The 17,230-nt window shown below is 34.7% G+C and overlaps 1 protein-coding gene across 1 annotated transcript in view; it reads right to left on the reverse strand.

Moving 5' to 3' along the window:
- DNAJC13 (DnaJ heat shock protein family (Hsp40) member C13) overlaps positions 1-17,230 on the reverse strand; it is a 124,816-nt gene that overhangs the window by 57,105 nt on the left and 50,481 nt on the right. The window contains exons 14-23 of the mRNA XM_047737029.1: positions 14,931-15,038; positions 14,167-14,322; positions 13,020-13,076; positions 10,876-10,997; positions 8,669-8,744; positions 8,299-8,394; positions 7,351-7,494; positions 4,184-4,198; positions 3,532-3,614; positions 2,053-2,206 (exon numbers count right to left, since the gene is read on the reverse strand). Coding sequence (XP_047592985.1) covers positions 2,053-2,206; positions 3,532-3,614; positions 4,184-4,198; positions 7,351-7,494; positions 8,299-8,394; positions 8,669-8,744; positions 10,876-10,997; positions 13,020-13,076; positions 14,167-14,322; positions 14,931-15,038 — 1,011 coding nt within the window. The remainder of the gene's footprint in view (positions 1-2,052; positions 2,207-3,531; positions 3,615-4,183; positions 4,199-7,350; positions 7,495-8,298; positions 8,395-8,668; positions 8,745-10,875; positions 10,998-13,019; positions 13,077-14,166; positions 14,323-14,930; positions 15,039-17,230) is intronic.

Here is a 17,230-nt window from a genome sequence, read left to right on the forward strand (position 1 = left end):
GTGGGAGGAGGGGGACAGGGAGAGATCTCAAGCAGGCTCCTTGCTGAGCATGGAGCCTGACACAAGGCTCAATCTCACAACACTGAGATCATGACCTGAGCTGACATCAAGAGTTGGACGCTTAACCAACTGAGTCACCCAGGCACCCCAAGGGCTGAATTTTTAAACAGAGTGGCCAGGAAAGGCGTATTCAGATGATGACATTCAGTTAAAGACCTGAGGGAAAAAACAAGTTATAAAACTATCCAGGGAAAAAGAATATTCTACTAAGAAGGAATAGCAAGTAGAGAAAGATCTTCAGTCAAGAACATGAATCTGGTGGTTTCCAGGGAACTTGGTGTTGCTGCAGCAACAGTGAAAAGGGTGAGTAGTAGATCATGAGATCAAAGAAAGAATGCTTGGGATTAGAGGATACGCAAATCCTGTCTCTCTCTCTCTTTTTTTTAAGATTTTATTTATTTGACAGAGAGAGCAAGAGAGCACAAGCAGGGGGAACAGCAGAAGGAGAGGGAGAAGCAGGCTCCCTGCTGAGCCAGGAGAATGATGCCCGGCTCGATCCCAGGACCCTGGGATCATGCCCTGAGCCAAAGGCAGAGGCTTAATCATCTAAGCCAGCCAGGAGCCCCGTAAATCTTGTCTCATAAGTCATTTGAAGGACCCCAGGCTTTTTCAAAGTGAGAGAAGCACCAGAGGGCTCTGCGCACATAAGTGACATGACCTACTTTATTTTAACAAGATCACAATGCTCCTATGTTGATAAGATTACAAGGAGGCAAGGGTGGAAGCAGAGATACTGCTACAATCCCACAAAAAGAGGAGGGTTGGGTTCTGGACAAATTTTGGAAGTGTACTAAATAGGATTTGCTGATAAACTGGATGTGGGGCATAAGAGAAAAGATGACTTCAAGGGCTTTGACTAGAAATTAAGAAGGAGCCATTATCTAAGACCAGAAAGACTACAAGAGAAGTAGGTTTGGGAGCAGAGCAAGTGCAGTTTTAGAGCTACATTCTAGTTGCTTATTGGACATCCAATTATAAAATAAGAGTATGAGGTCTCAGAAAGAAAATCTGAGATAAAAATCTGGAGGCCACCAGCAAAGAAAAAACAGTTAAAGCCATAAGACAATGAATATAAATATGAGGTCCAAGAACTGGTCCTTTGTGCCAGTTTAGCAGTAGGGAAAATAAGAAAAATGAACAAAGGAGGAGTGCACAGTGAAAGAGGAGAAAATCCAGGATAATACAGATTCCCAAAACCAAAGTAAAGGAAGTTTTTTGAGGAGGAGGGATTGAGCACAATCAAATCACTGTATTTTGCAAATGCAGCTGGATTAAAGCAAAGCCTACAGGATCGTGAGTATGTTCAAATTCACAACTGCTATGAAAGCTTACATTATGCACACACTTTTCTTGATCTTATTCTATTGTTCTTCACATGGATATTTTAATAGCAAAGTAAAATATGGGGGTGCCCGAGTGGCTCAATAGGTTAAGCATCTGCCTTGGCTCAGGTCATGATCTTAGGGTCCTGGGATCGAGCCCCGCATCAGGCTCCCTGCTCAGCGGAGAGCCTGCTTCTCCCTCTCCCTCTACCTGCTGCTCTGCCTACTTGTGTTCTCTCTCCATCTAATTAAAAAAAAAAAAAAAAAAAAGTAAAATATGGCCACATTCAGAATCAACTACCACAAAAAAGTTAGTTAAACAAGGTACAAGTACAAGGAAAAAAGGAGAACAGGCTGTATTTCAGTGGAGAAAAAAAATCTAAGGGGGAAAAAAATAAGCAAAGAACAGATCTAGAAAGGAGAAGACCAAACTCATTGAAACTCCTACATTCTCTGGTACAAAAGTTCAGGTACAAAGCTGAGTTACTTAATGTAATGAATTTTTATTTTTTGTCTCAGACAAAAATAAAAGTTTTCTAGTATTTCCTCCATAAAATTAAAAGGGAAAGGTAAAAAAATGTTATATAACCATAAATCTTTGAAAAACACTCCAAAAATAACATGTGCTTCCAAAAAAGAAAAAATTGGTATTACAAAAATTAAACTTTACCTCAAATTCATGGTGGTTCCAGGAGATCACATTAGCACTACCAAGCTCTCTATCAATATTAAATGCTCTCATTTCAGATTCAAGACAATCTCTCAGTTCTTCTCGTGTTTTGAAATTCCAAATTAGGTTTGACTTGGCATGATCCTGACCAAACCTATACATATAATCAGAAAATAGTAGGAAGCAATAAACATTTTTTAAAAATCTATAAACGTCACTTACTGCTTTATAATAAGAAAACAGTGGAATTAACAAACTTCAGCAAAAACTATGTTCTTTATGAAGAACATAAAATCTCTGTAAATTAAGTATAGTACAATGTAAATGGTAGAATCTTGGTGATAGGTAACAGGTGTACACTGTAAAATTCTTTGACCTTTTCGGTATGTTTGAAAGTTTTCATAATAAAACACTAAAGAAAAAAAAAAATGAACCCAAACTACAAAAACATATTTGTGTGGATTTCAAAACAAGGAACTGATATTTCAATTTCAATATTTATTGCTAGTATAAATTTCAGTCAGAAAATAATTACAATCGACTATCAAATTTCAGGTTGGGAATAAGAATTTCTGAACTATGCACCTGGGTATGAAGTATGTAGGATGAGCAACATTCTAGATTAAAATGTTACAAACTACCCAAGAAAGAATACAGCTAAACAGCCAAGTTCTGATTGATATTTGTAAAATATCTTCGTTTTACTCCTAGAATAATTTAACTGCGGTAATAAATTTGGACACAGGTCTGAATTGGAGGTGGATGGGCATCATATCCTACTGTTTTCATTCTGCAACACTCCTAGAAAATCTGATGTTAGAGTTCAAGAGAGTTCTACGGGAGACAACATAATTGAAGGATTTCTGAGAAAGAAAACCAATATTCTTAAGACCATACTATATACTATATTTATATTCTATACTTTAAAAGTACCGTGAGAAGTTTCCAAAGCACGTTATTTTCCTTTATCAGCCAAGGTATAATCAATATGTCAGCTTCCAGAGTAAGTATTGTAAATTACCCCAATTTGGAGTTAGCAAATCTCCAAACTATTTCAAAGTCTATGTGTGTATGTCTGTGTATGTGTGTTTGGCATGGAGAAACAGTGGGCAGGCCAGTAGATGGAGAAGGGGTAAAAAGATCAGAAAGGCTGGAAAGTATATTCAGCCAGCTAAGCTGGATACCATTTCCCACATGTCTCCTTATGTTTTCATCATCTACCTCTTTTAAGTAGCCATCTCAAAGCCTTAATAAAAATTTAAAGATAACTTTAGCTCCTCAGTCTACCAACACTCTTAAAAGACATTAACATATGGAAGCATCATTAATCATACCAATCTTAACAGTTATAATTCTTGACCTTGAGAGCGTAAAAATAGCCATAGCATAGAGCACTAGTTTCAGGCAAGAAAAACCCATCATGGTTCTTCTAATGGCAATGCCAAATTTAATCTGTTGGAAAAGAGGCTTTAAGTTTACCTATAATAGAAGAGATCCCAATTTGCTTCTATTTTTATTCTTTGTCTTCTCTTTCGAAGAACCACTGGCTTTTGATTTATATTCTGGAAAAAACAAAAATAACACTTCATAATGCTCAATCTGGGGCTACCGAATAGGCTCAGTGAGAAAAATCATCACTTTATAAGTGATGAGAAACATGTTCTACATCAAATTTCAGCAGAAATAAATTAATGAAGCCAAATCTATAGGATACGAATATAAAATTTGTATCACAATGTGATAAATATGGTACTAGCAGATAATTCTAGTGTTGTTGAAATATTTTCCAAGTAGTCTAAAGTTATTGTTTCAATACCAAATTGTTACAGTTTATAGTGATGACTGATAAAATTTATAGTGATCAAAAAGTGACTTGTTTTAAACATTTACATGCAGTTAATACATAAGTCATGGGAAAACAATAAATGCAAAAGATTACAGGTTATTAAACTGCTATCAAAGCCATAAGGAGCAAGTATAAATTGAAACAGCTGATGGACAAGAAATAAGAATCTACATTCAGACACATGTGAGGTGAGATCTGAATTTATTAGACAAAGAATCTCAAAGACAACTCCACATGCCAGGCAGTTGAATGCATTTCACACATGTAGCAGGTACTTAAACTCACCGTATTGTTTCTGTCCTGAATTTAAGTTTAAAAAGGAAAAAATGAAAAAGTTTTAAATAAAAATGAGAGTGAGCCTGTATGTGTTAAGCTGTATCTATCATACAAACTTCAAGAGGAGGTCGCAATTATAAGTCATCTCATTTTAAGACAGAAGGCGGCCCACCTGCTTCTCTAAGTCTATGACTCAAATTTTAGGAAGTCATAAACCCTTTTGAGAATACAAAGAAAGCTATAGCCCTATTCCAGAGAAAGACATATACGTAAGGCTTGTAACTAACTGAAGGGGAGGATTTCAAAGATTTCTTGAAGTCTATACATGGGCTGGTAGTTAGGAATCTCCTCTCCAAGTGAAGCCTGAAGATATGGTAGACATTAAAATTCTGACCTTTGATGTGACAGAACCAAAAAGTAGAAAGTAGTAGAGATTAAAACACAAAAGTCTGTAAGTAACTTCATTAAAGAAGTGACAAATTATATAAAACAAAGCAGGAAAAAAAAGAATAGAAGGAATAAAGCCTAAATGAGTAATAAAAATTAAAAAGTAAATACTGTTTAAAATACAAAACCTACTGGTCATATAAGGAACTGTCTCTTATAAATTTTAATTCTGTGCACCCTCATGAAAACTAATGAAAGGTGACTTGAATAAAGCACATAAACAATTGAAAGATTTAGTTTTAATGATAAAACTTTCTCTGTAACTTCTAATTAAGCAGCACTTTCTTCAATTTCCCCTGTACTCAGGACAAAAAGCTGGGAGTACAGAGTAGTGAAAATGTAAATGCTATACACAAAAAGCACAATCAGTTCTCTACATAAACAGAGTTCACAGATTCAAGAGACTTAGGCTAAAACCCCTAACTAGCTAAACAAATTCCTCAACTAAAATAACAGAAGTAAGAAAAAAGCAATATTATACATTAGCCAATGGTTATTATTATCGAACAGACAGCATTAGCTACAAATGAAATTGACTTAAAAACATTCTGATTGTAAAGAAATGCAGTTCCTTTTAAGCCTAGCCAGTTAATCTTGACAATGGTTAGTTTTCAGACTAGCTAAAGCACATGATCATTCCATATTTGGGTGTTAATATTTCTACAAATAAAAGAATCACAAAGATTATTCACTGTTTCCTAAAGAAATTAACATTAAAAATGGCACTACAGCAAAAACAATCCATTTGCTACCGAAACGCTTTCTTGACCAGCAGTTCTATTTGGCATCCTTATTTGCTCAAAGTTTTAGATAACACCCACATAAATGAAACCAACAGAACAATAAAACATTATTGATATTTACAAATATACTATTTTTCCTCTGAATTGTTGTCTTTAAATAGCATGTGTTATCTGCATTTACAGCTAAATGAGCTTTGCGTTCAAACTTTTGTTGGATAGATGTATATGAAATCAGATGCCAAAAATTTACTTCAGTTAATTACAACCAACAGCTTGAACAACTATTTTAGAAATGGGCTTAACTACCTGAACTCAAGAGATCATAATTTTTAATAACTGAAAATCATTCATATCCTATCTGTAGATTTTCAATTACTCAAATGGTATAGAAATATTATCATGACCAGACATATATAGCGCGTCTATTATTACCTTGGTTTTTTTTTTTTAGAGAGAGAGAGAGAGAGAGAGAGATAGGAGAAGCAAGTGAGTGGGGGTGCGGTGGAAAGAATCTTAAGCAGCACACTCCGCACAAACCTTGACAAAGTGCTTGATGGCACAACCCTGAGATTGTGACCTGAGCTGAAATCAAGAGTCAGATGCTTAAATGACTATGCCACCCAGGTGCCCCTATAATTACCCTACTTTTACATCAAAGCAGCCCTACAAAGTAGAAAAGGGAGGCATTGTCATTCTGATTTTATGGAAGAGGAAAGTAACGCTCTGAAAACCCGTAAGTTGTTTTATGGGTTAATAAATCACAAAATTAGGCTCAGATGTAGGTTAAACAGTTCAACATGGAAGATTCTCCTCACTATCCTAGCCATTTAGAAAGCATGTCTAGTTCTTAATCTCAAGAAACAAACTGAGGGTTGCTGGGGTGGTGAGAAGGTGGTAGCAATAGGGTGGCTGGGTTATGGCCATAGGGGAGGGTATGTGCTATGGTGAGTGCTGTGAAATGTGTAAGCCTGATGATTCACAGACCCGTACCTCTGGGGCAAATAATATATTATGTTAATAAAAATAATTTAAAAAATTAAAACTAAAGTATGTCTAGTGACTCTTTATATTGCATATGTCACTTACACAGATCAGCATGAACTCTTTAGGCTCAAGTTCTATAGAACTGAATTTTGGGCTCAATTTCAGATAGACACAAAAGACTACAATTGTTCTGTATCACTGATTCCTATGTCTAGATGTTCTGGAAATTCGTAAGAAACCTGTTCAGTGAGATATTTATATTATTTTCTCTGTATAAAGAAATAGATACCATAAGTTGAGATGGTTTAAGGGAAAGAATGTAAGTGTGGTCAATAAAAATGGTGAGATCAAGTCAACTTTAGTTGATTTAACCATTGCACATTCCATCCTAGAGAGAAGAATATGCATTACTGAATTAGGTTCTACTGATCATACTACATGCTAAAGAGTAAGACTAAAACTGTTTTTGACCTGGCCTTGATTTGAGGAGCTAATATTGAAAAATTTAAGTACACACAGTAAATTTAAAAATGTGAATCTTAGCACTGGGTGTGGTGCAAAAACAATGAATACTGTTATGCTGAAAAAAATAAAAAAATTAAAAAAAAAAAATGTGAATCTTATAACCAAAGCACCTGTCTAGCTCTGAATAAAAATGCTGAAGATGAGCACCTTTATTTTAATAGCTATAAAATAAAATTCAGAGAAGGAAGGAAAGAAGCAGATTCATACAAATAAATTAGCATGGAAACTAGAAGTCATGGAAGAAAACCTAAGAGTGGAATTTTATATTAAATTTCATATAAAATACCTAACTAAAATCCTAATCACTGATTCATAAAACTATGAATTAAGAAAAATTTATATAAAAATACGAATCACAATTAGGTGACATTTCTTCCTATGTTCAGTCAGAAATATCTGACTACCCTCTCTGTGAACAACAATGAAAGCAAACCTACAATACACAGAAGTGCTAGAAGTCTGGAAGCAGATTTTTACCTCTTTTTGTGCAATGCCCATTCTATCCCTCCAGTGCATCAACACAAGATCTACTTTTTCTTTGGCAAATTTTTCAACTTCCTTAGCAGCTTTTCCAGCTAATCTTTGCCACTCTGGAACTTTATTAAATTTTCCATACTGATCCTGTAAAATAACATTAAAATCCATTATAGTCCTGTTTGCAAATTTATTTTTAAAATCTAAGTAAAGCTGAGTCACACTATTTATTTTACATAAAATACATACTGGATGTTGGGGACTCAGTGAAGAAACAAAGTGAAAATTCCTACAATAAATTATACTTTTGTCCAAGAAATCTTAACTTTTCTGCTTAAGTTTCAAGATGACTCCTATGTGAAGGGTGGCAAGATGTGAATGGGAGATGGGTATAAATAGAAAAATGGAGTGAGGAAAGGAAAAGAACACATACAAGACATTATTACAATGGTGTATCTTGAAAGATGTTTAAGTAATTTTCTCAGAGATAGCCTAACCTTAATAAAAAAACAGCTCTTGTTAGAAAAAAAAATTCCTACCTAAGTTACTTTTTCACTATTGGCCCCTTTCACCAACATTTATCAATCACACATTATATGCGAAATATCACATTATACATTTGAAACTTAAAAAAAAAAATCCATTCCTGAATGTGCCAATAAGCTGAGTTAAGGAAACAAAACATACAAGCTTACTACTATTCATAATACTAGGTTGAGGTGATGGTTTTAAAACTCTATAAATACATGAAAAATTACTGAACTGTACACTCAGAATAGGTGAATGATATGGGATGTAAATTTTACCTTAATAAAGCTGTTACTAATAATACTACTTTTAGTACTGCTATTCAATACAGTGAATTCTTGGTTTATGTCTAAAATTTTTAGTGTGTTTTACAAAGAGTGGTCTTTTCAGCCTGAAAAGACACTTAGGACAATCTTTATTTACCATTGCTATTTTCACATTATCTCTAACATGCATCCGATCAGCATCCTTCTCAGGAACTGGATCTGAGCTGTCCAAGTAAGCCAGCAAGCCTGGCGGCTAAAAGCAAACAAACACAAAACATAAAATCCATTTTCAAAACAATGGCACCAAAGAAAATTTAGCTTTCAAAACCCAAATAAATACTATGATTTAAGCTACTGAGTTTAGCTTTTATGTGACAATTTATGTTAGCAATTATGTGACAACTCCTATGATATGCATCTCTTAAATAAAAAACAAACTAAAAAAATCCTTTAACAGTATAAACTTACTCAATGAAATTTTACTGGGCAAGAATACATAAATCTTCCCGGGCGTTCAACCGACTTACCAAAATGCGTTTCAACAAGTTCGTCGCAGTTGCATTATCAGCTGTCCAGAGTCCCACTAAATGTCTACTTAGCTGTCTGAAAAAAGCAGACGTTGAGAAAGGTTTGCTGCTTTATCTCAGCTAGAACAGAAAGGAATTTTTAAGAACAAAATATCATATAAGAAATATAGCTACAGCAGAGAAACCGTTCTGATGTTAAATACTTAAAGTTAGTATTTTAATGTGCAGAGGTGTATGAAAACAGTAATTCAAAATACTGCTAACATTTTAGAATTTTCTCCAAATCAAAATGCTTTCCTGATAAACTCACTAATTTTCAGTGGACTGGAACATGAAAAAGTAAGTAGGTTTTTACCTCATTTAAAGAGGGAAAACAAGACAATTAGATTTGATGATGTTATTAGTTTGTGTAACAAGTCCTAATATAGTGATCATACAGCATTCTGGCATTCTTTGGAATTCTGCACATGAGTAAAAGTCAATAACTATGTTCTAATATAACCTACTTGGCAAGGTCAGAGTTAGAAAATATTTTCAGTTTTGCAGTCTGGAGACTTAAAGCACTTAAAGCAAATTATTTTACTCATGCCACTTTAGAGGTAAAAGCGTATTTTAGTTCAAAGTGAACAACTAAGATCCATGTTGAATTTATAACTTAGTGATTTATTAATTGGACCCTCACTATCATGCTCCTCATAAGCAGAGAATATTTTTTTTTTTCTGAGAATATATTTAATTCACTGTTGACCGTTCTGTGCTTCAGTAGGGATTCAAACTGTCATTTGCTACAAGAATGGGTGTGAAACCTATAAGAGAAATAACCCAAACTATAGACATATGTCCTTACAAGGTTACACTCCCAAAAGAAAAAAGTTTAAAAACCCAAACTGTACTCTGTGCTATCACCAAAAAAATGAACACTACTAAAACTATTCATTTCTATGTCTAGTTAAAAATTAACTACTTAATTACACTTATAATTTCCTTCACACGTATCAGGTAGGTATCATTTATCAGAGATTCCTAAAAAGGCTTTAAATAGGGATAAATGGGATAACTTTTTATCATGGTAATTTGTAAAAGATAAAGCAATGCAAATGAAAAGTGGAAACTTGTATTATACATTGACAGCTTTTCAATACTGTGACTCACCACAATAAAGAATGTAACCGATTGTTTAATATAAAGAGGAACACAACAAGCAAACATCTAACATGTGGGTTTAACGGTGTAAGACATTAAATTGTCTCTATTTTAATGGAAGATGGTATCTAGTATTACTTATAAGACAATACATCAAAGAAATAATCATTCTTTTAGATCTTTTTGTCCTCTCAGGCAATGTAAAAGACTACTTTCATGGCTAACATTTATAAATTGAAGGATGCAGACAGCCTCTAAAATAGTATAAACAACAAAAAACCACTGGCAAGGCAGCATACCACCATGACATCCAATAACTGGATGGAAGTGACAAAAAAAGGAAATTTATGATATGATAACAAAGTAAACCTAAGTCAGCAATTACTGTTATCATTTAAAAAGTCAAAAGAATATGATGAAAATATTTTATGATATTCCTTTTTTTTTTTTAAACTAATGTGTTATAGTATGCTATGGATATCTGAAGGGTCACACATCAGGAATCATAAAGAAAAATTAAAAGGGATGGAATTTATATGGGCTGGAATAAGTGAATAGATTTATGTACTTCTGTACATTTAATTATTAAAAAAAAGACAATTTACCAAAGCGGAAAATGTTTAACTATAAGAGATTTAGAATACCTAAGCCAGTTAGACAAGGTTTTCTTTATTCTTGGAGTACCTAATTGACCAAAGATATTTAAAAACTGATATGATGGCCAGAAGGAAATACAAAGAGAAAAAAGCCTGGGCATATGGTTCTAGTTCCATAAGCTTCTAGGCACTCTTTTCCATGTTCCAGTCCCATGACTATGTGTGTACAGCCATAATAGTAAAGTGAGGGGGAAAAAATTCACACAGATCTGCTTCCTCCCCCAAGCTCTCCAGGGGCAGGGGTAATGATCATCTAGGCACAATCTTTCTATAAGGAAAGGAAAAGGAGAACTAGGTAAATCAAAAGAAAAAGAAACATTTCCATAATCCAAACAGTCTGTTTTATGTAATATCCAAATCCATTTTATAAGCAGCAAGTTAATTTATAGCAAATTAAATTTAACCTACCTATTTGTAAGCATCCTTTGATCTGAGCTTATTGTAAACATCGCAGTATGCAAGTGTCGAGGTAAGGCACCTTCACTTAGGGCAAGCTCCTGCATTTTTGTAGCAATTTCTTTGTCACCTTCCTTTGGAAAAAGGGTAAGATGATCCCTAAGACAGCATTCCAGAACAAACTATCCTAATTTTATAGAACTAATTTTACATCTCTAGTTAAATAATTATATAGTATACAATGTAATAAAAATTTGAAATGTAACTTAATTACCCAAAAATAACACAGATGATACAAGTAATTTTAAAAATAATATTTGTCCATGGAACAAGGTTTAAATGTTTACAGATACATTTATCTTATGAATTATGCTTTGCTTAATTTAATATTAAAATTATGTTCATTCTCTGAGTTTATATAAGCCAATGAAAAGGAAAGGTGACTCAGGGAAATCAGTAATTCCTACCTAAGGCTTCTGCAAACCCGCCTTGCTTTTAATATTAACAATATATTCATTTTCATGGTGAACACAGTTCTTTATTTTTTTAAAAGAATGATGTGATAAACTGGAGTAGTTCTTTTCATCCTCATTTTACTTTGCTTTTAGATGGACTCACTCTGGCAACAGAGTTAAGACAGGGCTACTAATCAAAGGTAATCACAGAACTATGAATTAAGTAAGCAATGTGATATTTAAGACAGCCTGCTGGAAAGCAAAAATGCTCACAATATTATTAAAAAAAAAAAGCACAAGTATACAGTACAACTGAATATGTATTATGTATATATCATTCTGACAGTATCAATACAAATATATACACAGTAGGTATACATATATATACATAATTTGCATATGTACACATATAATTTTGAACACTACACGGTCTGAGACAAAATTTACCAAAATGCCAATAGTAGTTATCTCTGGATGATAAAAATATAAATGATTCATTTTATTTGTTCCTTGAATTTTTTCTGTAAACACCAATGTTTCTTCAAACACCACATACTGCTTTTACAATAAAAAAAAAAATAATTTAAGATACTTGCCAGTATTGCAGTGTAAATAAAGTGTTCCTTACACAGACATCAGCTCTAGTCACTAGCTATTGTGACATTGTGGCTTATATGATGCCCAAGTTTACATTTTGGTTATATCTGGCCTTCCATGAATGGCAATGAGGGTCAGGAACACACTTTTGTTTGGTCTCACAGTCCTAGCTGTCCTTGGCTGCCAGGTCTGTGAGAGATACATTACTTTGGAAGCTAAAAACCATTAGCTACAGAAAGAAAATTAGCTTAAGCTGTAAATACACACTAAAAATGAAAAAAAAAAAACAAAACACCTTTGAGGTGTAATGCCTACATATAATTTTTTTAACACCTACTTAAGAGTATACTACTACTGTGCATTCATTTAGCTACATGTTATATTTACAATATATATTTATGTATTATGATATATTTCTATCACTGAGTTTTTTGGTAAAAGAAGCAAACACTCTCACATTTTATCCAAATCACTACAAACAACAAAAAGAATTCAAAGCCATCTGATGTCATTGTAGACATCCAGTATGCAAGTTGATATTTATAACCATGATTTTATTTTCTAAAAATCAGAAGGCTAGAGCAACTATCTTAGATAAACAATATCCCATGTCTGACCAATGATATCATGCCCTGATCTCTAGAGCTTAATGACAAATGCATCTTAGCATGAGGAACTAATTTTTGTTACCATTCTTATTTAATACCACTTTGGTATGAACTAACTCCATTAATAGACTTCTATTTAACCTCAGTACCTAAAGATTTCAATACCACCAATACCACCATCCTCCACCCCCAAAAAGAGCAAGAGAGGAAAAATGCTAACTTTTAATTCTTTTAAAACAAACAAAATACAAATAATGTAGGAACCGAAAGATTTATTTGCCCAAATCCCACTTACCTCACAACTTTAAACTCTTAGTTCAATATTGAGGATTGTTTCTGTAGTTTAAAACTAAATTCTGAATAAAGACTCAAAATTACTTTTCTGACTCAGAAAAATTGCATGTTTCCCATAAAGGCTAGAAGGTAATTTTGTCAGCTTCAATTAAAATAGCCAATCAACATTCAAGTAGGTTTAAAATTTCAAAAATGCTCTCACCTCTATTATTGCTTTCATAACCAATCCAGCTCCCTTTATGATTGCCATGGAAGGATGCTTTAAGATAGGGGGAAAAAGAATTAAAGAATAAAAGAATTTTATTGCAACATACTAGCTATTGCTTTTAAGGAGGATATACAATTTTATCAGCCATTAAAATTAGTAAAGGCTACATCTCAAAGTCAGATCACAGTCTGGTTAAAAATTTTAGGTATTCTGGGGCACCTGGGTGGCTCAGTGGGTTAAGCCTCTGCCTTCGGCTCAGGTCATGATCTCAGGGTCCTGGGATTGAGCCCTGCATCGGGATCTCTGCTCAGCAGGGAGCCTGCTTCCCCCTCTCTCTGCCAGCCTCTCTGCCTACTTGTGATCTCTCTCTGTCAAATACATAAATAAATAAAAATCTTTAAAAAAAAATTTAGGTATTCTTACAATATAGCTTTAAGAATAATTAAAACATTAGCAGGAAACTGCTGGCACTCATTTGAATAATTAGTAATCTGAATGATAAATATCAAACAGTAATGATGTAAAATAATACAAAATAATGCTTACAAAACAAATTAAGATAAAATAAAAATATAAGTAACATACAGAAACATCACATGTACATAATAAATACTATAGTATTATAGAAAATAACACTTTTCAACTATTTATAAATAGCCCTATTTTGGGGGAATTTATAAAGAAAAGGGTACTCTGGGCCTATCGGAAAATAAGTTTTTCACTACTTCTGAGAAAAGATAGGCAATAGGGTCAAAACAGTGGTCAAAAACCATCAACAGAGTTCTACATGAAACACCAAGAAATCTGTGGAATTAAATAACCTTAAGATGACAACGTTTTAGGCTGTATTTATCAGCATTACTATGGAAGCACACATCCCTTTTTTTTTTTTTTTTTTTAAGATTTTATTTATTACTTATTTGACAGACACAGCCAGAGATGGAACACAGGCAGGGGGAATGGGAGAAGCAGACTTCCTGCTGAGCAGGGAGCCAGACGGGGGCTGGATCCCAGGACTCTGGGATCATGACCCGAGCTGAAGGCCTAACAACCGAACCACCCAGATGCCCACACATCCCTTATTTTAAAACCAAACTGACCCAACAAGTGGTTTTCTGATAAGAAAGATACAAGCTCTCACCTGAAAGAGCTTAAAGAGGGTTCTTCCATTGGATGCTACCATCTCTAAGAGCATATCAAACTGCTGTCCTTCAGTTGTCTCACTATATGGAGCACAGAGGGCAAAAGTAAGGAAGTCCAAGAGTGAACTAATAACTAGGGCACCAGTCCCATGATCCTGAAACAAAGTAACATACTGCCTTAGGACAGAGAAATTCAAGTAAAACACAGCAATAACGTGCTTCTGTTACCCTATAAGTTAAACAGTAAATCCACTGCTTACCATATCTCAAAAGGAAAATAATTAAAATTTGGTCAAATTTCAAGAAAATAACCAAGACTCCTCAAATACACATAACTAAGGTTAATATGTTTAGTATTTATATAAAAAGCAATCTCTGACAACATTTAAACAACTCCAACAATTTGTTCCTTCTAAATCTATAGGATGCCCATCTCCAAAACTGTTAGCAATGACTGAGGAGCCGATTTGGCTTAAAATTTTTTTTTTTTTAGAGCAGCTTATTTTATTTTTTACATTAAAGAAAAAGAAAAAAAATCTAAAGTCTTTGCAACTTATTTTTCCCAGATAAATGGATATAGTCCTAAAACAGAATATTTTACTATCACCAAATGACCAAGCTGACCAAACTGTTGTACAATCAATACTGACCAAAGTTGGGAGCTGCAATTAAAAAAAAAAAAAAACCTGCCAAACCGCACGTCTAGAATACCTTTCAATAATGTATGGTATCTCTCATTAAGACAAATTTAATTACAACTTACCACATGGGAATTAAATTTTTCCAGTAAGTTTTCCAGAAACTTCTTTGAAGAGAGAAGCGAAGCTTTGTTCAGCTGTTCTTGTCTTAAGTCATAGTCATCATGCATAGGCTATTGATTAAAAATAGTGATAATTCATGAGCAGGCCCACATATTGGCATCACGTGAAAGTCATTTATAAAGAGTATTCATTAAATAATAAAAGAATTAAAAACCACAGCCTTTAAACTTGAAGGCAGAAAGGAAACTCGTGATAAGAGAAGCAGGCAAAGTGAGATTCCCCCAGGGTCTGATGAGGCTTCATAGACACTGTGCCCAGCAAGTACCCATAGAGAGTACTGCACAAGGTACTCTCTTGAAAGTCACAAGTCTCCTCCGTAAAAAGCAAGTAACACCCATTTCCTCTCCCCCAATTTTATTTTTTTTTTAATTTTTTTAAAGATTTTATTTATTTATTTGACAGACAGAGATCACAAGTAGGCAGAGAGGCAGGCAGAGAGAGAGGAGGAAGCAGGCTCCCCGCAGAGCAGAGAGCCCGATGTGGGGCTCGATCCCAGGACCCTGGGATCATTACCTGAGCCGAAGGCAGAGGCTTTAACCCACTGAGCCACCCAGGCGCCCTCTCCCCCAATTTTATAATTTAAATTTGAAATGATAAAACTCAGCATTTATTTGCTTATTTTTTTTAAGTGTTTAAAAGCAGGTACTAAAATGAGCAGCAAATACTTCTTTGTCTCTTCAGAATGGTGGAATAAATGAGAATGGGAAAAACATTCCAGTATGATGGTTAGGAGTAAAGATTCAATCCTAACTTTGCTACTGACCACAGCTGACCTCTAGCAAGGTTAAGCTGCTTCAGCTTTAAGTTTTACTTTCCTCAGCCATCCAAGTGAGATTAATAGTACTTAGCTCATAGGACTATTATGAAGCTTAAATGAGATAATTCGTGTAAAATACATAGCCAAAATCTAGTATGTAATGAGAGCTCAATGTGTTTGTTTCACACTATGGTATTTTATTATCCAGTTACCCAACTAGTTCCTTTTTAAAAAAGATTTATTTATTTATTGGGGCACCTGGGTGGCTCAGTAGGTTAAGTGGCTCCCTTTGGCTCAGGTTATGATCTCAGGGGTCCTGGGATTGAGTCCCACATCCAGGTCGTTGCTCAGTGTGGAGTCTGCTTCTCCCTCTCCCCTTGCCCTTCCCCCTATTATCCTCGCTCACTCTCTTTCACTCTCTCTCAAATAGTGCTGGGGAGCATGTGCTGAGGAGGGGCAGAGAGAGAGGGAATCTCTTATTAGTCCATGCTCAGAGCTAAGATAGACATGGGGCTCAATCTTATGACCCTGAAACCACAACCTGAGCAGAAACCAAGAGTCAGACGCTCAAACCAACTGTGCCACTCAGGCACCCCATCCCAGAATTCTTTCAATGGAATTATTAGGGTGGTAAAGATAGTAAAACTGACTTTTGAGTAAAAATGCAAGGTTTTATCCAAGTGATTACTTAGGTTTTATTCTATACCACTAAACTTGCCTGAACCACTTTAGTCCCATATGCTAAATACAACATTGAAGTAAATCAGGAATTTCAAAGTTATACTGAACAATTCATTGCTTTTCCTATATAAGCTGTCACCAACTTAGTTTCTTTACCCTCAGCTTTCAAATTTCTTTACTCTCAAATCTTGACCCCATCCTACCTCAGCATCTTGTTTCTTACATATTTGGTCCTATCTCTAACTTTGGTCCTGTCTCTAACTTTACCTCTAATAGAGTCTCCATGTAACATCTGTGAGCTTTAGGAAGTTCAAACCTAATATTACTGATTCCCTGATGAAAAACCTTTCCACTATTCCTTACTAAAGGATACAAATCTAGCTTCTTTGTCTGATACAAAAGGCTTCTGATAACTACATCTCTGCATACATCTCTAGTGGTACTCCTAATCCCACACACCTCCATACAAGCTTTATGATCTAGCCATTTCAATTATTTGCTTCTTACCCAACATGCCTTTGCATATGCTATCCCCTTTTCCCAGGAAATCCTTCTCACAGAGGGAAAATGGCTGCCTGTGCTTTAAGCTTCAGATCATTTGTAACATCTGAAAGATTGGCCTCGAATCTTTTCCCCTCACCACAAACCCAAAAAACTAAGTGCTGCCTTTTTAGGGATCCCGTAGGCCCAGCTACTTTAGATTATACACATATGCCCACCTTACTGGACTGTCAGCAATTTCAAGGAAGGAACAAACTCTGTATTTCTAGTAGATAGCACAGTGCCTGGTTTTAAGATGTGCTA

Source organism: Lutra lutra, chromosome 1 (genome assembly GCF_902655055.1).
Source record: "Lutra lutra chromosome 1, mLutLut1.2, whole genome shotgun sequence".
Classification (NCBI taxonomy): Eukaryota; Metazoa; Chordata; class Mammalia; order Carnivora; family Mustelidae; genus Lutra; species Lutra lutra.